This window comes from Neltuma alba, unplaced genomic scaffold (genome assembly GCF_004799145.2).
Source record: "Neltuma alba isolate B1F8T4 unplaced genomic scaffold, ASM479914v2 tig00010371_pilon, whole genome shotgun sequence".
Lineage (NCBI taxonomy): Eukaryota > Viridiplantae > Streptophyta > Magnoliopsida > Fabales > Fabaceae > Neltuma > Neltuma alba.
This window is the reverse complement of record NW_021635276.1, coordinates 68193-91918: the sequence shown is the minus strand read 5'-3', so window position 1 is coordinate 91918 and position 23726 is coordinate 68193. Positions and strand designations below refer to the sequence as shown.

General features: G+C 33.9%; 3 protein-coding genes across 3 annotated transcripts; all 3 read right to left on the bottom strand.

Moving 5' to 3' along the window:
- Positions 1-1599: 1599 nt before the first annotated feature.
- On the bottom strand, positions 1600-5235 carry LOC114756096 (peptidyl-prolyl cis-trans isomerase-like). Its single transcript, XM_028945015.1, has 10 exons — positions 5224-5235; positions 3983-4063; positions 3802-3856; positions 3595-3686; positions 3466-3490; positions 2805-2843; positions 2593-2713; positions 2077-2183; positions 1906-1994; positions 1600-1671 (listed from the first exon to the last, which is right to left on the bottom strand). Exons 1-10 carry the CDS (start codon positions 5233-5235, stop codon positions 1600-1602), a joined length of 693 nt encoding a protein of 230 aa, XP_028800848.1.
- Positions 5236-5810: 575 nt separating this feature from the next.
- Positions 5811-15568, bottom strand: LOC114756095 (LMBR1 domain-containing protein 2 homolog A-like). The gene is made up of 15 exons (XM_028945014.1): positions 15401-15568; positions 14947-15023; positions 14544-14702; positions 14228-14441; positions 13413-13499; positions 13170-13309; positions 12970-13050; positions 10468-10562; positions 10002-10177; positions 9355-9485; positions 8967-9054; positions 7895-8111; positions 7466-7572; positions 6838-7095; positions 5811-6032 (listed from the first exon to the last, which is right to left on the bottom strand). Exons 1-15 carry the CDS (start codon positions 15566-15568, stop codon positions 5811-5813), a joined length of 2220 nt encoding a protein of 739 aa, XP_028800847.1.
- Positions 15569-16685: 1117 nt separating this feature from the next.
- Positions 16686-23319, bottom strand: LOC114756091 (beta-xylosidase/alpha-L-arabinofuranosidase 2-like). The gene is made up of 7 exons (XM_028945011.1): positions 22650-23319; positions 19139-19426; positions 18866-19035; positions 18669-18766; positions 18191-18541; positions 17657-18067; positions 16686-17477 (listed from the first exon to the last, which is right to left on the bottom strand). The coding sequence occupies exons 1-7, from the start codon at positions 23118-23120 to the stop codon at positions 16894-16896; spliced, it is 2373 nt and encodes a 790-aa protein (XP_028800844.1). The 5' UTR covers positions 23121-23319; the 3' UTR covers positions 16686-16893.
- Between the last annotated feature and the right edge of the window lie 407 nt (positions 23320-23726).

Here is a 23726-nt window from a genome sequence, read left to right as displayed (position 1 = left end):
CCATTAAATAATTAAATAGTAGAGTTATTTGCTGAAGATCAAACACCAATAAAAAAATCGTAATATAATCCCTTCATTTCTTATTATAACAAACAACTATCTAAAATCATACGGTTCCTGTAACTGGTGGAACCAAAATAACATCTAGATCGAAATGATGGAACCAGAAAGACATCACCAGATTGAAAGAGAAGTGATCGATAATACTACCTTCGGTCTTAATTATAAGACTTGTAAACTACAAACAACATTTTATAATTAGGACTGTAAGTAGTACTCTGGTTTGGGGGAAAAGGCTTTGTGAAGCATTGCCTTTGCGGAAGGCTCTTCTTCACTTGCCCTGCAAGGGGAAAGAATCGAAGAGGGTACCAAGACTAATTAAAAAAATCACTATATTTATAAAATAAGAACTCATTATTATTAATTATTTGTTGCAATGAACCAAACAATTTTCCTAAAAGTCTTAAACAATCAATTGAATTTCAAACCTTACAATCAAATAAGCCTATGACGATTCATATTGAATCAGTTAATGATATTAATATTTTTGCACGCAATAAATGTATTTAGTTTTACCTGTCTAGTTCAACTGGTGCTCTCCCCTGAAATGAATCACAATAATGTAGAAACTCTATTAACTGAAACAAATAGACAAAAAACGTTTTGAACTTTTTAAAAGTGAGTCGTGGGGACAAATTTTTGAGAACTTTTGTTGTCTGTTTATTTCTCATCATCATTTAATATTTATTCTTAAAATTCAAAAATCATCTTAAAAAGGAAAAAAAAAAACCTATCTTGGAAAAAAAAAACCTTGAATCACATTGTGAAATAATTCAGATAAGTATATGATTACGCAGGCTTGCACCATTTTCAATATCTTGGTTAAGAAGAGACCACTTTTTGGAATAATTAAGAATCATTTAGGATTGGAGGGAATATTTTGTAATTAAATATTAACTCATTTAAAAAGTGAAAAATAAATTGTTATAACTTTTCCTTTGACTCCCTCATGCGATGCCCAAAAGGAATTCATTTCAATACAATCAATTGTCCTAGTATCAACTCAGCGTCAATATAATCCATGTACAAATGGTGGTAACGTATTAATGTAAGCAAGAAAATAGGGGGAGGCAACGTAGCAATTGTACCCTAAGTCCCATTACCTCTAATCTTTAGTATAAAAGCTAGTTGACTAATCTCAGAATATTAAGAAAGTTTATTAAATTAGATAATAGTAATAATTAGGTGTTATCTTTTCTAGAATGCCTTTGCTAATCATGTATATTAGCTAGAACAACTATTTGATAGAGCCTTTAACTATTATAAGGACTACTTTAAAAAAAAAAGATAGATACAGGAAATAAAGTGGATTGAGGTCTTATATCTAGGATCAAATTAAAAATTAAACTAACTTTTATATTAAGGACCAGGGTAGTATGTATTTAAAAGAGAATTTGTCACGAGGGTATCCATTCATCTTAATTTATTCTAATATTTCAGCTGACTTGAGGGAATTCTCTAATATCTTTGTAGTGTGAACTTGGCATATGTTTCAGCTTTGTGAACGTCTAGTTTGGAGAGATAGACTGTGACCCTTTCCTAGGGGAAGCATGGTTGTGAATCTGGGCTGGAGGAAGATGGCCCTTCTTCACCCGCACTATCTTCATCCTCCTGGAAAACACATACCAAGTTCTTCAGTTATGTTTAGGGGGTGTTTGGATGTAAATCAAACCATGGTTTCAGAAGTGCTTTTATGGTTTACGAAGTAAATATGTGAAGGAATTTGCCTCGTTTTGCAGAAAAGTGCTTCTGAGAAGCACTTTTGAGGGTTGCCAAACACCCCTTTAATTCAAGATGTCAACCTTGATATAATTAATGACAAACTAGAGAAGTATTCAGTGTTACCTGCTCCCCCTCAGAAGACATAGTATCAAAAGACACCGCATCAGAAGACCGATAAGGCCTCATAATCACGTCACGAGGAATATTTCTGGCTGCAACAAGTTTTTGAATGATCTCACATGAAATTATGGTTTTCCATAGAACTAAAATGGTCAAAATAAAGCTTACGATTATATAAAACACCACTATCGATTATTTTAACCGGCGGAAAGAAATCATGATCTCTAATTGCTCGTAGAGTATCTAATCCTCCCACAAGCTTCCCAAAGACCACATGAGAGCTGCAGAAAATTCCAAACAACACGATTAGTATATTACTACCTCCAGTCCTTAATATAAGAGTTAGTTGACTAATTTGAGTATATTAAGAAATTAATTAAGTTAGTTATTTGTAATAAATAAGTATTATCTTTCCTTAAATATCCTTACTAATCAAATATATTGGCTAGAACTACCATTATTACAAAGACTACTTTAGAAAAAAATAGATAAATATGATAGACAAAATGGATTGAGATTTTATAATTAGGACTAAAATAAAAGTTAAATAAACTCTTATATTAAGGACTAGAGGTAGTATTAATTTCTACAAATCCAAGGTTTGCACATTGGGCAGTTTATATACACACCACGACCAGTCATGAGAAGGAAAGAAGAAAACAAAACAAGAGTTAAACCATACAAATGAACCTGTCAAGACTAGGATCAGCTTCCAATGTGATCACAAAACAAGAATTAGAAGCTTCTTGGTCTCTTCTGGACATAGATAAAAGCCCTTCCTTGTCGTGTTTGAGATTATTATTTAAGTCAACTGAAAAAAATCACGCAATGTAAAAACTATGTTCATTAAGATAAACAGGCAAGAGCATTTTAAGAACTTCTAAGAAGTGGATCTTTCTCACGCGGGAAACGTGGGGTATATATGCTTTCTCCACTTTCACCTGCAAAAAAAGATTAAAAATGAGACACAGGTGAAAGAATAGGCATTGCAAATAAAAAGGTGAAAGAATAGACATTACAAATAAGTAGGAAAAGAAATGATTAGTAATCTTGGAAAATTATAGCAAAATGAGCATCAGCACAGATGAAACTTATAATTGTGATTAACATCATAATTATGGAAAGCCTCACAATATCATTTAAGACTTATTAAAAAAACTAAAACAAAATTTTATATAAATTGAAGATTTAAATATATATTAAGATTCCCAAACAGATACGATATTCAACCACTCATTTGGAAATACATCTTAGGTGGCAGCATTTTTAATTGGGGGAAAAAATGGTTGGGTTAAAATCCTCAACTAATAGGCCTAACTCAATCCTACTGTTTAGCAACACAAAATGTTTTGAACAGAGAGGATACAAATTTACTTAAAATCAGTATGTCAATATCTCATATAAAATATATAACAAGGCACATCATTCACAAGCAATGATTACTGCGGTTCATTCTTCAAATACCGTGCTATACACAAAAAACATTGAGAGAAACTGATTAAATTACAAGCGTCAGAAAGTAGACTAGTGTTCCTAAAGTCAATGCTTTGATTGAAAATATACCTGTTTTGTAGGAAAATAGACCTCCCTACAAACAAAAAGGTAGCCATCAGTACACAGTCTTAATGCCACATTCCCTATTTAGTATTATAAGATTGACAACCATAAGCTTAAAACTATATCACTACGTACCTTTACGTAGGAGTCACCTTCCTTATAAGGATGAAAGAAACTCCGTTTGTACCCCAGAGGCCTTCCAGTTTTAGCACTCACTCCTTTTTCTCCTGGACAAAGAGAAAAGATTACATGAGAAAGTGGGAAGCCATATCATAAACCATAAACCCTAATCGCAGTATAGGAAGGCTTGGCTCTGGAATTTTAACGAAATCAGAGAATTACCTGAACATAACGCACGGAAATTTTCCGCAGTAAAGGGGGCAACGTCATAGAATAGCTGGGTGGATGAAAGAATTCATTAGGTTGCTTCTCTACTCTCATAGTCAAAGTTGCAAAATTCAGAACATAAAAAGTTCATCACGTGTGATAAGAAGTAATAGAATGAAAAGGAAGAAAAGGGTACCTCAAAAACCATCCTTTCATAAGGAGCCATAACAAAACGGACATCCAAAAAACAGGGAATTGCTTCTTGTATTCCATTGTCCTTTTTTCATGAATCAGACCCATAATCCAATTATTCGATCAGGATTATAACGAAGAATACGATAAATTCATCATAAATCACCCAAAAATTCTCCGAAAATCGCATAGAATCGAAGATAGAGTTCAATCGAGTGCAAAAGGGAGGTAAGAAAACCTGAGAGCTCGGGCTACGATGCCAATGGCGGAGCGTCCACGGGATAAAAAAGCGAGCGGAGAGAGAGAGAGAGAGGGACTGAGAGTAACAGACGGCAGTGATGCAGATGCACGGAGCGACGACGGAAGCAAAAGTTCAGAAACTGAAAAATCGAAGTGAGAAGCCGAGAGAACGAGAGTTGCAACGAGCTAGAGCGAGGGGATCCCACGTTGGGAATGGGAGCGATGCCTTGCTGGTCCAGGAGGCAAAGGGGCTTGGTAATTTTAATATACTTCTCGTATCCTTGGTATAAAGTTAAATTAGAAAATTGATGTTTGTGTTGTATATAAAACTTATTTTACGTATTTATAATCTTTTCTCAGATTAATACTATTGATATTTTCTCAATAATAATTAAGTAAGAATGGGAGGAAAGAAGCGAATTAGAAAAAATGCTTAAGATGTTTTCAGAAAAAACACATCATATTAACTAATTTAATTAACATCTGTAATATATTCAAATTAGTTAATTAGGTCATATGTTAAAAATTGGAGGAGTAGTTTCTACTTTTTAGAAATCTTCTACCTCCCTAAAATATCATAAAATTAGAAAATTGAGTTGAATAATAAAACAAAATCCCAACTAGATGATAAAATCCTTCGTATATTATAAAATAAGTAATGATATTAACAAGATCTTATTATAATTAATTAATAGCTATTTATTGATATTTATATTATAAATAAATATTTAAAGATAATATATTATAAATTTGATATATATAAATATATGCAATATAAATAATTATTAAAAATATGGTTTCCATTATTATATAAAGTTTTCCAAATGTAAAAATATATGTGTATATATGTAAAATATAACTAAGCTCAAGCCAAAAAAATATGCTATAACTCAGGAGTAAATTTAGGTCAAGTTATAACTCAGGAGTAAATTTAGGTCAAGTTAATTAGGTCCGTTTTGTCCAGTATCCAATCAGCTTTTGTCACCTGTATTAGTTTTTATTTACCCTCAAATCCATTGTTAAACTGCCGTTAGTTCTTTTCTTCTATTCCATTTTCCTTCGACGATCCAATCTCAAACTTTTCATCTTCATCATCTTTACTGCTCAATAAATCAAGCAATCAACAACAAAATCAAGCAATCAATAACAATATGCCTCCTTGATTTGATACCCTCCTATCACTCTCTTCCTAATTCCGTGCAAAACTAGCCTAAATCACTATATCGTTCCTTTACTAGTATTCCTATGGAGACACATTCATGCTATGTGTTCGCGAAGCTTCCTGGAATTGAGAATTCTCCTTTTGATTCAGCAAATGACCAGAAGAAGAAGACAAAGATGCGTAGAATATTAGGATATTGAATTTGCATAAAGCAACGGAAGAAGACGAGGCGCTTTGTACCTTTGACTAATCCATCTCCTTTCTTTAACTCCGGGGCTGATGACAGAATCATCTAGCCGCCGATATTGGTGAAAGTCGGAAGAAGACGAGACTCGAATCACCAACTCATCGTCGTCGTTTAACCATTGCATCGTTTTTTTCCGTTTTGGTGGAGTTAGATTCGTCTTGTGTAGAGTTAGGAGATGATGCTTTAATAGGTAATCATGACAAAAGCACTTGCGAAGATACTGATGACGAGAACGACTATGAGGGGAGAGCACTTGACTGAAGAAGAGTCATCGTCACCGGTGGCGGCGGCAACTCCGATGGCGGTAAGAGAATGTAAGAGGAAGAGGGTAGAACACAGAGCACCATTATAACTAGGTAATAGAAGTACTTCAGATTCCTTGAGAACAATCCTGAAGAACAGCATCTGTAACCGCGCATGGATTATATGTGGTGTTTACAGAGGAGAAACCCATGATCTGAAATCAATCATGAGCTCTTGAGAAAAAAGAAAAATTGGCGTTAATTGAAACTTATACAGGTGGCACAATGTTATTGAAAACTGACATAATGAAACTAATTAACTTGACCTGAGTTTTATCCGATAACTAATTCTATTCAATCTTGGTGGCTGAAATGACTATATTTTAGTTACTACTTTCGGTCTTTAATATAAAATCTAGTTTTTTAAGATGTTTGATATACCTCCTTCAATCCTTAATATAAAAGTTATTAACTAATTTAGTAGATTAAGAAAATTAGTAAGTCACTTATTTATAATAAATAGATGTTGTCTTTCTTAAAATACCATTACTAATAAGTATATTAGATAGAATTATCATTTAACAAAAATTTAACATGTGCGACTACAACAAGAACTACCTTAAAAAATGAATAAATATGAAAAATAAAATGAACTAGGATCTTATATTTAGGACCAAATTAAAAGTTAAACTAGCCCTTATATTAAGGACCAGAGGTAATGTATAGTTGAAAATGCTTTAACATATTTAGGACCAGAGAAGTTGAGGTAATACAAGAAAGTGTGCTGAAATTCACATAATGAATAGGGCTAGTAACTAATCTATATATTGTGAAGGTGGGTGTTTTAGTCTCTCGAAGATTTCATCAAGTGAACCACTTGAAGATTGGGAAGGAACAATAGTATTGTTGCCCCCCTGATGAGCTTGAGTAGTGAGAGGAAGGAATCTATTGGTCCTTAAACTGGAAACTCCATTTTTCATGGATTCCCATCTTGAAGCTATTCTTTGTAACGTTGGGGAACTTATATTGTTGTCACCATCATTAGTATTAATGGGAACTTCTTCCTTCACGTTTGCCCTTAACGCAAGGTACTTTCTGCTTTCAAAACTTTTGCTCTCGTCACTTTGAATCATCTCTTCATCATCCCCATCAACATCATCATCTGTGGATCTCAGCTTACTGCTACTTGTGTGTTTTATAGCCTCAGTGATATTCTCTTTCTGATCCTAAATATCAAGCAATTATGTATTGAGAACGGAGAGTTACATAAGATATTAAATAGAAAAAATTGTTGAAAGCTTTCCTATTGTAAAATTTATTATTTAAAGGCACCTGAGATTTGCTTATGGACCCATGTACAACTTATTTTCAGTAAATATAACTCTTTTTCGGCTTTGTGTAATTTACTTCAATTATGTGCAAAACAAAAGACATGTACACATAATTGAATATATGTTGCTGTTCATGCAGCCAAACAAAAGTTGCATTCGCTCAAGGACACGAGTCATTGGGTATCTTTGGAATAAATTTTATAATGGGAAAATTTTCAGCAATTTCTCCCATTAAATATTGCAATTGAATTTGAAAGTGACAAACCAAGGTATTGTTGTTGGTGGACTCAACATCAATACTAATGCTGAAACTCCTTGCTAGAGGGAAAACATGCTCCGCAACCTTGTGCCCCTTTTGCAGAAGGGAACGCTCTGAAAAGAAAATGAGAAACTATTCCTTTTCATTCCGATTAAGAATTACTCAAAACTTCCTTAATAAGTGCAATCTACAGGGGGAGTTTTAAAATAAATTTATGAAATAAAATAGATTGATATGTTACATTTATGGCTAAAATAATTTATGTAGAAAACATACTCCTCTACTAGCTCTTACATTTAGAATTGGGGGGAGTGAATTTTTTTTTTTTTACACTAATTGTACTATATCTAGTATTTCCAACTAATATGTGTGTGTGTGTGTGTGTGTGTGTTTTCTGGCATTAATTAAATATAGTATCGCAGTAATTGGACTGACCTTTTTGTAGAATGATTATGCCAGAAGGGTCAAAACCATCCATATCTTCTGCATCATCTCTAAAAAACTTGAAAATCTTCAAATTTCCAAAATAATCAATGATGCGACTAAAAAAGTTGCCTGCTATTAGAAGTGTGTATACAACCATAATGAGCGGGTAAATTTTGTTGAATCCATCCCCAAAGAAAGGTACAGCATCGTCAATATTTCCCATCCTCTACACAGACAATGAATATCAATATCATGTAACCAACTCCAATCTGCTCAAATCAGAAAATAACATCGGTATGGTTTTGATAAAAAATTTCCAATCCAAATACACCCTTTCAACTCAGTCTCTCTGGACGTTAACTTGGTATGACTCAATTCTTATAATTTTGACTCAGTGGTATTTTGATCCTTGAATTTTACTCCTTTAGTCCTATTTACTGGATAGAGAGAAAAGACAATGTTTTGTACTATTTATAAGGCTATGAGAGAAAATTTTTGTATAGATATACCCTTTATTTATTATTGTGTTGACTTTTATTTATATGAGATATAATATATATTGAACAGGCATAAAGTTGAAAAATTATTAAATTTTAAATGAGAATTAATAAAGTTTAAGGTTTTTTTACCTCTATAAAACATGTTAAAAGTGATTTATAAATAAGACCAGAGGAGTGGCTCGACACAATTCAGTCCCTATAGTTTAATCACTTAAAATTATTAATCTTTGTATTTTAGAAAATAAAATTATATAGTTCATAAAGTTTAAAACTAAAGTTGAAATGGTTAAAATTACAGAGATTGAGTTTTAGTGAATTAAAGTTAATTAAGGCATTGCGATTCAATTGAGTCAAAATTGCTGGATTAAGTTGCACTAAGTTAAAGTTTAAGTTGCAATCAAGTTAATAATTTTCTCAATAATAAATCAATTAAGGCTAAAGCATATGTTTAGTCATTTATATTTGTACCAAGTTTCATTCTAGTTCTTTAAGTTTATAAAGTGCACTTTTAATTCTTCAATCTTAATATCATTAATAAAAAATGCTAATTTATCAAAGTAATTACAATGCTAGAAAATGACCTGTTCAAAAATGGTTTTTTCACCCCCATCAAGGTGAATAAGGTTGAGAAAGTTGTACGAAATGGGAGGCGCATATCGTGCAACCATCCTACAAAACACGCCACAAGAAGAGCCAATTTTTAAAATGATTGTTCCGATAATCAAATCATCATATCATCAAATAATAATATGAAGCAAAAAAAATTTATAGTAGGCCGTATAATTTATAATAACCTATTCACTATCCGTATTTCCTCTTTTTTTTTTTTTATAATGTGGGAAAGTGATTCATTTTGAAGAGGCTTTTAATGTTTTGGCGATTTGAAATTAAAAACATTAGATCAAGATCATTCAAGTCATCCACTTTATTATTAATCCATTTAGAGAGGGATGTGATAGAGAAACTTACGAGCAAATCATAAGCAAATTTACGGAGCTGGTTTGTCTTGGAGTGAGGGAGTAGAACATGAGCATTCCCATTTTGAACAACGAATAATATGTACAGACACACATATACATCAATGGGATGAAAGCTGCTAACTGCCCAAATCAAACAATCTAATAAATCCAAAAATAAGTCATATTATTCGTAAGCTATAAACAATACAACTCATTTATGATTCTTGTGCTGCGTATTGATTAAAAAAAAATAATGCTGATGTTTACATTCTTTCTGGAAAATCACTACGAGATTCTAAAGAATAAATATAATCATCAAAAAGTCTCACAAATAAGTAACCAGCGTCAGCTTGCTGTCATTTTTTTCCATTGAAACTAGTCATTCGCATATTGCAGGACTTTTGGGTGATTAAATTCTTTTCTTAAGATCTATGGTAATATTCTTCCCCCTTTTCAATTAAAAGGGGTAAAAAAAAAGGAATCTTAAACTATTGTTTTGACAAATTTAACAATGTAACCAGCGTTCCTTAAGATGCATGAGATAGTGAGAAATACCTTAAACGTAAGAAATCAAAGTATCTTGGCCCTCACTTAAGAGGGAAGGGATTAGTACGTAAGAAAATCTGTCAAATTTGGAATTGGCATGATGAGTTATACCTGCACAAGCATCTCTTTGCTTGAGACAGCACGGATTAAGAGAGAGAAAAGGGAGAGATCAACACCGCCGGGTAGAATGGTGGCCTCTGCTAATAGAATTGCCACTGACATGCAACCCAATGCCACTGCCAATGATTTCTCAAGTTGCTTCTTCAATATGCACCTCCACACAAACTCTGACAATTAATTAAGAGATAATCAATTAAGAAAGTGGCATATATACTTATGTATGTATATAAAAGAAGATCTCTATTAACTGTCTTGATTCTTCATCATCATCTGTGTTTCACTGTAAGGCTTGGTTTGGATGAAGAGGAAAATAGGAGAGAGAATACTATGAAGAGAGACTTCCAAACATAACAAAATCTAAGGGTAAGTTATTTGATGCATAAAGTAGAAAGTTGGTATGGTAAAAATGTTCCCAACATAGTTGAACTGTAAAAGACAAAATCTACGTGTACTTTACTGAATTTAAGTTTTTTGAGGTAAAGCGTACCAGTTGTATCCAAAACTCCAGCCAATCTTCCAGTTCGTTCAGGCCTGAAGCATGAAACATATTTCCTATGCAACGATGGAATATTACCTTAGTTTTCTAATGAGCAAAAAGGAGAGCAGTGAAATTATTTAGCTACATAGAAATAATATTTTGTTCATCTTAATGAGGATTTAGCCTATATATTGACTTAAACCTTAACACTAGAATATATTCCTAGAAATAACAGCAAAGAATTTGTCTCCCTCTGTCTGTGTATACCTCTTTCTTTTTTCTTTTGTTTGAACTCTTCAAAACATTTATGATCATCACTATCTATAGTATCATGCAGAAAGGGCTTGAGAGAAGCTTCAGTTTACATCGTTGTTGGACATAACTACAAAGAGAAGCTTCAGTTTTTTGTGATCATAATAATACAGGTATCATGAGTTTTGCAGAAACTAAACTTAAGAAAGAGGGCTATTAAATCCTGCGACAGGAGTTTTTGGCACGAATAGGGATTCCTTGGAAGAAAGAGGAGTTGAAACTAAGCATCCTGGTAAGGAGTAACCAATACATAAATTGTGAAGTAATCTCTTTTTTAGCTTTGAAGAAGAGATTTTTTTTATCACTTTCACCTATGGCTATAACACTGCAGCTGAGAGAAAAGATACTGCCTCTGATCATAAATAGAAGATCTAGTTTATATAGTACAAATTGCACTACCAATTAGGTTTTATATTTCGGACTAGAGGTAGTATAACATTGACACATGAGCCAGTGCTATGAAGAACCGTGGGTTGTAATGGAGGATTTCAAATAATGTTCTGATGAATTTTGATGATCTCCTTGGAGGTTCAACAATCAACGCTATTGAAATGGATGATTTCAGAGACTGTATCGAAGCTTGCTCACTGACGGATCTAAAAGGCAGGGTTTTCTCAAAAATTGATAAGAGTTTTAGTGAATTAGAAATGTTATGATCTTTTTGAAGATTATGAGGTTTTATTCATGAATGAAGTATCTCTGACCACTCCCTTTGCTGGTTAGATTGGAAACCATGTAGAGGAAGAGAGAAAAGCAGTTTAAATTTTTCAATACGGACTAATATCTGACAAGTTGGAAACATTGGTTTAAGAACATTGGAGATCGACGTGAGGCTAACGGCTCCAAACTAATGCATGTAATGGTAAAACTAAAAGCTCCTAGGCCGAAACTGGGAAGTCTTATAGAAATTGTTTACCAAACATCCTTGAACAAGTTCAAAAGGGCCTCTCCAAAATGATTTATGGAATACTGAACTACAGGAGGAAGAAAGGAAAGTTCACTTAAATGATCTTAGAGTGACTGCTATGACAGGCAGTTTCTATAAACAAAAAGCAAAGGCAGCCCAGTTGAGAAATGTGGGGCCTTAATACAAAATATTTCCATGGGATTTTGAAAGCTAGAGTGAGAAGGAATAAAATTCATGCTTTTCAGAATAGTGAAGGTTAGTGGTTGTATAATTATTTCCAAGGTATCTTGGGAACCATTGAAGCCATTAATGAAGGCCCAACTCTGAACGTTATGCAGCAGTGTCAATTGATCAAACCTCTTACCAAAAAGGATGTCAAAGATGTCATGTTCTCTATTGCATCCGATAAGAGCCCTAATTAAGCCTAATAGTTAGAGTAGTGAGTTTTTTCAAGTCAACTGGGGATATCATTGGAGATGACATCTCTGAGGCTATCCTGGAAGTAATCAATAAAGATGCTTCTGTCTTAAGCTAGTCAATAGCATTATCTAACACTCTGTATAAGTGTATTTCAAAAATGCTTTTGTGAAAGTCTGGAAATGGTGTTGCCAGAGTTAGTCAATGAGTACCTCTTCTGGATTTATGATGAAGAAAGATATTAAGAAGGCTTATGATTCTGTGGCACGGAGCTTTGTTAAGGAATTACAAAGCGGGTTAAATTTCCCTGCCAAATTTGTTCAGTGTATTATGACGTGCATTAAAACTTCAACGTTTTCTTCATTCTTATCATGGCTTTTTCAAAGGTCAAAGAGGTATGAGGTAAGGTGAACCAATTTCTTCTTTATTTTCTGTGCTTGATATGGAGCATTTGAATAGATTATTATATCTTTTTGCTAAAGCTAGACCATTCAAGTTTCAACCTCAATGTAGTAAAGGAAATGTTGACTCATTTGAAATTTTAATAGAGGCACTCTGAATTTTCTGAAGCTACAGGTTAATTTGATTGCTAATCCTGACAAATCCCACTTATCCATGAGTGGTGTTAAAGATGATACCAAGGAGGAAATTTGTGGCTTGACTGATTTTAATATTCGGAATTTTCCTATGAAGTATGGGTGTCTCCCTTTCTATCTCCAGATAGAGGGATAATGACTACAAGAGCCTCATCCAAAACAAGACTGCCCCGGTAAACCAAAAATCCAGACTTGACTAATCAATGGAGACAAGACAATCAAAGTAACAAAAGTTGGTTCAGGGCAAACCATCCAGTATTTTTGCGACCTCCAAAATTTTTTATGGTATCCTCCAGCTCCAGGGCTTCTAAGACGAACTTTATATATTCACTGCCAAAAAAAAGAAACAATTAAGCCAATTCAATCAATCTATAATCAACTTAAAATTAATAAAGCTCTAGAAGGAAAGATAAATATCTGATCCATCAGCCCAACCTTAATGCATATACCTCCTATATCTGTAATACTCCTCCTGAGATCTTTTAAGGTAACGCCGTAGTGCTGCCATTGACTTCACGTCAGTGTCATAATCCATGTCACTTTCCCCTAATCTCCCTCCCTGTGGTTTGAAGGATGGATCTTCCTTCAACTATTAGAAAATTAAAAAAAAAAACAATAATTACAATCAAGCATTAGTTGAACGAACTCTGAAACGCCAGTAGTCATATGCACAAAGTAATAATAGACCTTACCATCTGAAGCAGCATGTAATCAATGACATTCATGTAGGGTTTCAGAGGATCTCGCTTGGACATCTGCTTTGAGGTTGCTTGTGTGATCTGGTAATGCACACCATCATCACAAATTATATATGTCTGCAAAATATAATACTACCTCCGGTCCTTAATATAAGAGTTTGACTTTTTGTTTGGTCCTAATTATAAGACCCCAATCCATTTGTCTCTCATATTATACATTTTTTCCAAATAGTCCTTCTAATAATGATAGTTCTAGCCAATACACTTAATTAGCAAGGATATTTTAGGAATGACAACACTTATTTATTACAATAACTAACTTAACTTACTTCCTTAATCTCCTCAAGTAAGTCAATGGGTCTTATAATTAGGACCGGAGGTAGTATAGTAGGAAAGAGTTTGTTTTTTTCCCTTTTGAACAATAACCGATGCCCATGTTTTGATACAGTTTAGTTTTGTCAAATGGCTTCATCACACCGACAAAAGAAAAGAGTTTTAGGTAATACATCAACTAACTAGCTTCTACATTTAAGGGGTGTTTGGCATCGTATAAAAGTGCTTTTGAAGAGCACTTTTTTGCAAATCAAGACAAACTCTTCCATATATTTACTTCGTATATCTTAAAATCACTTTTCAAACTATAGTTTGGTTTTCATCCAAACACCCCCTTAGGATCGAAGAAGTGCTAGTTTAATATCTAATTGGAGGTGGTGCTAGCTTCTATCATGTTTGGTTTTTGTCTATTCATAATTTCATTCCATTATTGAATTGTACTTTGTTATAATAGAAGTAATTAAGAAGTGGCTTACCACAATGGCATTGGAAAAGTCTTGATGAGCATTGTCTAATTTGACAGCCATTTTTGCAACTATGTGAGAAAGAACCTTTTGGCGAGTGTTCCAATCTGCATTAATCCAAAGGCTCCTTGGAATTTCACTCAATCCAAATCCAAGCAGAAACGCACCGGTCACCAGACCAAATGTATTAGAGCAAGCCATCGCAAACCCCATAATATTTCCTGTCCTAAATAATTGAAAAAATTTTAATTAAACATTAATTAATAATAATAATTAGCCCAAAATTCATGCATGATTATATATGGACAAAAGTATATAAGAAACAAACCAATCTGTGTGGAAAATAACCAGTAACATGAGTCCAAGAAGGCTGACAAGACCAATAGAGAGATAGAAAACTAGGTTTCCATGGATGCTTGTCTTTAGTCTTGCTTTCACTGTAAAGTCTCCAGCATCTTCATAACCCTGAATAGTGGGAACCACAGCCCTGTTTAGACCAATAATTAATTTAATACAAAGATCTCTCTGAGTTTGTAATTCTACCAACCTATTTATACTTCATCATCAACTCCCCCCCCCCCCCCAATTTTCATTAATTAAGGTTCAGGTAAGGCCAAGGTTCGAAACAACGTCGTATCTATATCATGTAGATCTCAAGGAAGCAGATCTACCAACATTAAGAGTTTTAAATGAGTAATCGTTGAAGAAAACTCCATAAAGGAGAAGCTTACCATGTAAGTAAGAACGTACTCCAATATGACAAACTCCACAAGATGGAAATCTCACCATTATAATCTCCATGAATCGTCTATTTCACGAAATAAAATGACTAGGATAAGGTTGCATTTCAGATAATATAATGCACTTAAATCTATATAAAACTAAGATCAGGATCCTTCAGAACACATATAAACAGCTTTATAATACATTTGAGTCCCAAGGAAATCAAATATTATGAATAATCCTTAGAAATTATCTTGTTTTAATTCCTTGCCTTATGAAAATATGAACGTTTTAAACAGATATGTAAAGCTGTCAACAAGAATGTCTTGTAACTCAACTGAATCGAGTTTTATCAGATAATTACCAACAGTACAAGAATACTACTGTACGTAAGTATAATCATATATACATATATATAAATATATAAAGCTAAAATATAAAACTATAACGGATTGGAAATACCGTCCATATGTCGGCTGGGACAAGGACAATGATGGAGATGGAGCAGAACCAGGTATAAGCAACGGTGAAGAACACATACTTTGGGACATCAGGTCCAGCAAAATATTTCAACGTGAAAATCACCATACCAATTGTTAGAGCCAACGAGAACATATAAAACAACCCCATTATTCTTAAATTGTTTTAATTATATGATTGTGTGCGTGTGTATGTATATCTATCTCCCTTGTCTTACATCTGCATGCGTGCATTTGTATGTTGGTGTTCTTCTTATTTAATTTTCTCTCCCGGTCTTTCTTCTCCTCTGTTTTTTCTGCAGAAGAAAGACAGAAAAGAGAATCATCGATGGAGTGAGGGTAGAGATCTAGGGTTTGGGAAAATAAACGAAATTGAAGAGCATTTTAAGTTAATGCTTAACTTGAAAGCAAGGAGAACCGGTCAAGGGGAGATTTTTTTGCCCTTAATTCAGTACCTCTAGCTCTTTTAGCATGCAATATAACAAAGACGTGCATTTACTTTATTTTATTGAGAGTTATTTTCGCTTATTACCATTGATTAATAATCACATTTTGACGTAAAATACATATTTGTACAATCCTTTCTCATGCATATTTTTCTTATTATGCTAGTCTGATTTTTTCCCGCAAAGAACCATACAAGAAAAGCGCTTGCCAGATGAAAGAATAAAATATTTCTTAATCTTAATGAAATAAAGTTTTGGCCCAAAAAGAAAAGAATAAATAATAGTTCTTGCATGGAATAGTCTGTTTGAATTTGCTTTGGTTTTCTTTATCCTAAACATATCTAATTGTGTGATGAGATTTTAAGCGTTGAAAATAATCTTTCTTTTTTTATTTTTAAATCAAGGGGTATTGTTGTGATAAATCATTTGCCAGTAAAATCATTTGCTACCTAATTTCCATTTCCATTATTTCAAAGGGAAAATCTGGATTTTCCACCCAACTAAACGGGGCCTAAGAGTTTCTTTCACTGAGTTCGGTAAAGAGTCACTCAAGTCACTCAAAGTCAGGTGAAAATGGCAAGTTGACTGAGTTTGTTTGAGCTATGAATGAGTTTAACCGAGTCTCTTTGTGAGTAAGTTGACAAGGCGCAAACTCAATGAACTCGGTGTGTAACAACTCGTGAGTTTGACGATCTTGATTGCTAACAAAAGCAGATCAGATCTATTGAGCAAGGGAAGTCACCCAGAAATATATAACTTGGAACTTAAACATGTCTTTCTCCTTCTTTTTCTTATGTTCCTTATCATATCAGAAACAACATATAAGCAGAAACACATTCATTTGATAAATTTGACATTTTTTTAGTATTAATAATTGGAAAAAAAAATCAAATAATTTCGATACAATTATCTCCAATTCATCCCAACTATCCAAGTAAACCCTTGTAAGCAATGAGAGTATATTCCAAAAAAAAAAGCAAAGAAAGAAAAAGGGGAGAAAAAGTCAGTAGTGAGGATTTGAAAACTTATATCAAACCCTCACGCTCAAGACACGTTTCAAGTCTCCCACATGAAGCAAATGTTGTCCCAAGGCAACTTTCCTCTTCCCAGCTTCATCAACCACACTTAAATCCTTACAAACATCCACTTTAAACCTAACCAACCCTTCTGATTTTCCTGCCAAATGCACTTTCTCAAATCCCAACAAGTGTTTCAGAGGAGCATTGTGTACAGCAGGAGGGCTAGAGAACAATAACACTGTGTGTCCACTACTCATTTTGCCCTTGTTCTTCACCATTAGATGAACATCAAAAGTCAAGTTTGAGCAATAGTGTTCTTCATCGGCAACATCAAGTGAATTGCACTCCGAGGAACTAGATTTGCAAGGATGATCATTTGCTAAGGAAACAGACACCAATTCTGGCGCTTTAACTAGTGTATGTTCAAACTTGGAGAAGCTTATTCCATCTCCAAAAGAAAATACAGTTTCTCCCTTATAAAATCTATATGTTCTCCCAGGATACCCTGTGGCTGGATCGGGCCTCATGTTCATGTTGGTCATTGGTACGTTATCTAAATAGGATTGTGGGTACCATGTCATAGGTAATCTCCCGCCTGCATTAAGAAAGTTCATTCTTTTGTGTTAGAAAGTTCACATTTTTCTATTACCCTCTTGGAATGTATGATTATATATGCAGTTAAAGGATCAAATTTAGAGCTTAAATTAGCTACTTAAGAATAAGCACGTTGTGTGTACATGAAGATGTCATGTGAAGAGAGTATGAGAGACTTACTTGGATTGTGAAATCCAAAAAGGACATCAGCTATGGCAGCACCACCGGCTTCGCCAGGATAACCAACCCACAAAATGCTTGTGATCTTATCATTACTTTTGGCAAAGGACACATCCATGCCTCCACCAGACATGATGACAAGAACCACAGGTCCCTTAGACACATTTGCAACCTCGCTGATCAAAAGTTGCTGCTGCCCTGGAAGAAGAATGTTGAGTCTGTCAAGGCTCTCTGCCTCTATGGCCAAACTTGCTCCCACAACAAGCACAGTTGCATCTGCAGAAGCTGCAATCTTCTTCGCATCGTCTAGCTCTGCATTCGCGCATTGCACATCAGCACAACCAGCAGCATAACTTGTAGAAACCAGTGCTGTTAGCCCTTGCAATGGTGAAGTGTAGCTACAAGGGATGCCTATAAAAAAAAAGACACAAATTCTGTGGGTATTGCAGGTCAAGCTAAGTTTTAGTTCATGTAATTTCTCAAAACTTTATGAGTAAATCATGAATAGTTGTAAGATGTGGAGAATTTTTGTACCCTCATAATTTCCAATCATGGTCCTAGTGGCATTAGCATTGGGTCCAATAACTGCTAGAGATTTGATGGTCTTGGCATCAAAAGGTAGTGATCCTGGACTGTTTTTGAGCAGAACAATCCCTTGCCTCGCAGATTCTCGAGCGAGTTCTCGGTTCGCTTCAGTGCACACATCCTTGGGACCAAGGTTTCCGTAAGCCTGCTTGCTTGGGTCACCATCAAAGAAACCAAGCCTCATCAAAGTGGCAAAGTTGTTGGACAGTGCTTTGTCTATGGATGCTTCATCCACAAGCCCTTGCTTCACTGCATTTTCTGTATATTTCCCTAAGAAATCCCCACAGTTCAAGTCCAAGCCTGTCCATCCATTCGCATTTTTGCAGATAACAAAGTAAGTCAGCAGGCATATCATCTAAACCTGCATAACCAATTAGTGTTCATCTATTGCATATCATTGAAGGAATCTTGTAATTTTTTTTAACACCTGCGAGAATGGATTTGGCTACTGCTTCTTCAGGAGTCTTTGTATAGTGCTGGTCATTAAAAAGCACTTTAACTGAATCACAATCTGAAACAATATACCTACATTCCAATATATACACACACATCAAAATAATATTAGTATTACACATGACTTAACACTTGGTAAATTTTTTCATATCAGAATAATTAGATTTATACCCATTTAGTTTCCATTGGCCTCTAATAATTCCTTTAAGAAGGTCAGGATCTGCACAGGTTGGCTTCCCATTAACCTGGTTATAGGAGCACATGACACTAGCAACATTCCCATCAATCACACAACTCTTGAATGGTGGTTGGAAAGTGTCATCCAAATCTTGTTGTGTCACCTAACCAAAATAAATAAATAAATATATATGATTTCTTTAGTCTTTTCTGCCTTTAAAAGAGCCTAAAGGGAAAAAAAAAATTGATTTGAACCATATAGATTACCACAGCATTGAAGTGGTAGCGATCAACACCCTTCCAATTATCCAAATCATAAGCTGTGTAGTGCTTACAACAAGCAGCAACTTTGAGCTTGTTCGAATCGGCATCATCGTTTTGTTGTAAGCCCTTAACATACCCAGTCGCGTATTTACTGGCGAGCAAGGGGTCTTCTCCGGGAGTCTCTTGGCCTCTTCCCCATCTTGGATCTCTAAATATGTTGATGTTTGGAGACCAATATGTTAGACCAGCTAATCCCACATTGTACATTGCTCTTGCTTCTGTTGAAACCACCTACAATGACCACAAATCATCATAAACATATCAATATATTACAGGGAAAAAATGAATTATTCAAAAAAGTTTCAATATCCGTCTGAAATGGACAAGGGAAAGCTATTCTTATAAGCCATAAAAATGGGGAATAACGATTCAATTTGGACCCATGTATTATATTCTTATGAGTCCACACTTTACAATATTCTTGTGGGCCTAAGTATTAATTCTTATGGGCCCAAAACTTCACGATAAAAGTCCTTTTTATTTTACACTACAAATCATATGGGACCAATAAGAATATTTAGGCCCATAAGACGGTACCTATTAAAAAAACAAAAAGGGATGGTACCTATAATGTGTCGGGTAGTTTGAATTTATTTCTCAATGCTTTTAAATGCATACTCCACAACATAATTTTATTCATAAACTGAGAAGTAAAAAATATATTATCATCATCATCAATAACAATTAAATCGAGTGGAAGAGACCCAATTCTTATCAAACAAAGTTAAAAGATTTTAACTTTGTCGATAAAGAAAATTATGTTGACCGAGTTTGACAATGCTAAAAAATGATTTAGTAATACCGGGTACTAAACTACCAATACTTTTAGAGGAAAAAAAGCAATGAATTGTCATATAAGAATGTGGTAACTGGTAAAATATATGCCAGAAAAGTGTTATTGTCTTGACCTCTACATTTGATTTAAACCACAGAATGTTGTAATAATTGTTCAGCCAATTAAATTTATTGAACAATTAGAAATTAAGAATTGTGAGTGTGAGTGATTGGTTAATTATTCAATTATGTCACAAACCCATCAGCATCACTCCTATCACTTTCACACTCCTGGGCGTAAAATTCAACATGCAAGCTGGATCCTCTCAATGTATTAATCAAAATCTGCCATATCCCACTAGGAGTTCAACCTACATTTCTTTTTTTAATTTTTGGGTCATTTATTAAATTGTATAGTTCAATCATACATATACACCTAAAAGATTTACACTTTTAGGTCAAAATTCAACAGGGACAGATCAAAAATCAACCCCTTTAACCACCCTCTATCTACTTCTCTCAAGCATTAATGCACATAAAAACTCGGAAAATTCATGGGCGTATTCTACCTAGACACCAAATTTTATAAGCAAACAAAAATATAATTATTCAGTATTTGGTATTATAATTTACCTTCTCCCATTCTAAATATAGGAGCTAAATAATTAATTTATAAATATTAAAAAAAGTTAAGTTAATCATTTATTTAAAAAAATATATATGTATTGATTTCTTTAAGATATATTTGTAATGAAAACTCTCATATGAAATTTTTTCTTTAATATATATAACCAATAAAAATAATTTAAAGGAAATTATAAACTTAGATACAAAATGGACTAGAATGTTACATTTATAACTAAAACAAACATATACATTAACTCTAATATTTCGGAAACGAGAAAAAATAATTTATATCTGAGTATTGGCAAATAAAAAATGACTCTTCCAATATCCAACTTACTTTTATTCATTTATCATGTTTGAATTTTTAATTCAACTACAATTGGTTTTTTGGCAGTATTTTCCAATTTCCATCCTATATTAATTATATATCTACTTCAATTTTGATAAATTGCATTATAAATGCATTCCAAGAAATTCCCCAACTCATTTTTTTCTTTTTTCTGCCGACACCCCAACTTACATTTAGGTTTAGAGAATCAAACCTTTCGAATCATGATATTTAATTTCATATTCAAAAATCACCTAAATGTGTACGATATTTGATAACATGTTCTCAGACAGCTACCAATTCAAATCAATGAAGCTTCGTTGTAAAATCCAAAGCAGACCAGCTAATTGGTTTGTTGAACCAACAAACTTAAATTTTAGTACATTTTGAAAACACCACAAAAACCACCAGACTTCATTAAAAAAATAATATCAATAATAAAATTAAAAACCACTACTTTATGATGAATTCGTTCTCTTTTTTCACATATAAAATTTCTGTCTTGATATTAAAAAATTTTGAGTGCTTCAATCATAAGATTTAATATCAAAATGATTTTTTTTCCAACTTTCGAAGGACCAGACACATTTTATAAAATAAAGAATAAGACAAAAAAATTATTCCCCCTTTTTATTTCTTTTAGTTCAATTCCATGTAGTTTACATATTAAATAAGCAAAAAAAAAAAATTGCACAAACTGATATATTTACATTTGAATAAATAATTCTGAAAGGATACGACCACATGTTAACCACAGAACCATAAACTCCCCGACGAGACACACGGGAAGAGAGGGAGGGATCTAATGAAACGTGCATATAATAGTAATAAGTCTTGTCCTAAGCTCGGCACTATGAATTGCACGATATATTCTCACATTTAATTTTACTAAGTGGGCCTAAGTGGAGTTTTTAAGGAATCAAATGTTATTAACCGCCTAAAATTAAGTCAAGGTGTAAAATGAGATGACCCCCTCTTCAAAAGTGAGATTTACTGCCGTAAAAGCGAGAAGTAGGTGAGTATAAACAAATATAAATACCCTCTCCGTCTTTTATTATTAGAAACAACTATTAAAATTATTGGGCTCAAAATATTAGCTAAATTTAGATGAAAGTAATAAATATGTAAGGTATATACATATCTTTTTAATTACATTCTTATTTGCAAAGATAGTTCATGAAAAATAATATAATCAGTGAAAATTTATCACAGGAGGATAATAAGTGACATATATTTAATAGGGTAAAAATGAAAAGACTAATTTAAATTTTTAAATAAAGAATACTTATTTCTTATATTTAGAGATATCACATCTACCAAATTGTCTCTTGTTAAAAAAAAATCTGGAGGGAGTAGTATGTTACACTATTTAATTATCATGTGTGTAATTTTTTATTTCGTGACAAGTAAAAACGAATTCAAAATTTGTAGGCACTTCCTTCAATGCCCTTAACTATTCTTTTATTGTTACTACTACTACTATTACGATAGATATAGATTTGTCAATGCCGCTAGGCAAAAAAGGGTAAAAAAGATACACAGAATCTGGATTCCTCACGTCTGCTCTCTGTTCTTCCACAAAAAGCAACATCATGATTGCTAGAAAGAATCACAAGTTCACAGAACATCACACACATTGCTTCTCCTATCAAGCCAATCCCCTTATGCTCAAAGATAAAAACAAACAGGCAAACAAATTTATACATTAGAGAAGAGAAATCTGACCTTTCCAATGGCCTCAAACAGAGACGAGTTGAAAGAAGCGGCAGTGAGAATAGGCATCGGAAAACTGGTAGCTCCAGGAACCAAACTTGAAAACCGAGTTCCTGGGCCCACATTAGACACTCCATGAAGTGCCTCGGACCACCATTCATACTTTGGAATCCCGAGTCTGCTCACATTCGCCGCAGAATTCACCAGATTCCCTACCTTCTCTTGCAGAGTCAGTCTCTTCACCAAATCCCCCACCCTCGCTTCGATCGCCAATGACTTGTTGCAGAATCCGAACCCGGCGAGTTCAGGATTGTTGGCCACATCACAGGCAAAAACTGGTGACGTTTGGCCTGAAACTCGACCAGGACTCAGTAGAACAGAGAGGAAGAAGAAGGAGAAGGAGAATTGAAAACAGGGGAAAACAGAGTGCGAAACAGACACCTTCGGTGCTCTGTTTCTTAGTCTTCCGGTATTAATGGCCATTGTGGCCGGAGAAATAAATGGGGTTGAGGAAAAAAAAATGAAATGGGTTTGGTTTTTATGAGAAAAAATGAAATGGGTATGATTTATATTGAGGAAATTCAATGTGGGGATCGTTTGAAGAAGAGAGGGAGGAAGAAGGGCAAGAATCTGTACAGAGTTTTTCTCTCAGGTTTTTCTGAGAGAAAACTTCTCTGGTTTCCACAAGGGAACTGGGTTTGTTTGGTTGGGAAGTTTCAGTACTGTGGTTGGTAATTTATATTACACACTGCGAGGACTGCAAAAGAAAAATAATAATAAATAATACTCCTTCTCTTTGTCTTTTTGGTATCGTGATTTGAAAATTTGGCCAAAGTTTCTTGAACAGGGTAAATGACGTGGGGAAGTGAATCATGATTTCATTTCAAACTGTGAGATTTTATTGTAAAAGATTGGAAAGAAATATTGATAATTTGATGTTCACTTGTTGACAAAACGTGGATGAATATTGAATTGAAATCGTGGATTAAACACAAAGTTGTTTGTTTAAATTTAATTCAATGCACTAAGCGAACAAAAACAAGATTCCATCTTTCTTGTAAGTTGCAAGTTGCAACCTTATCAACAAGT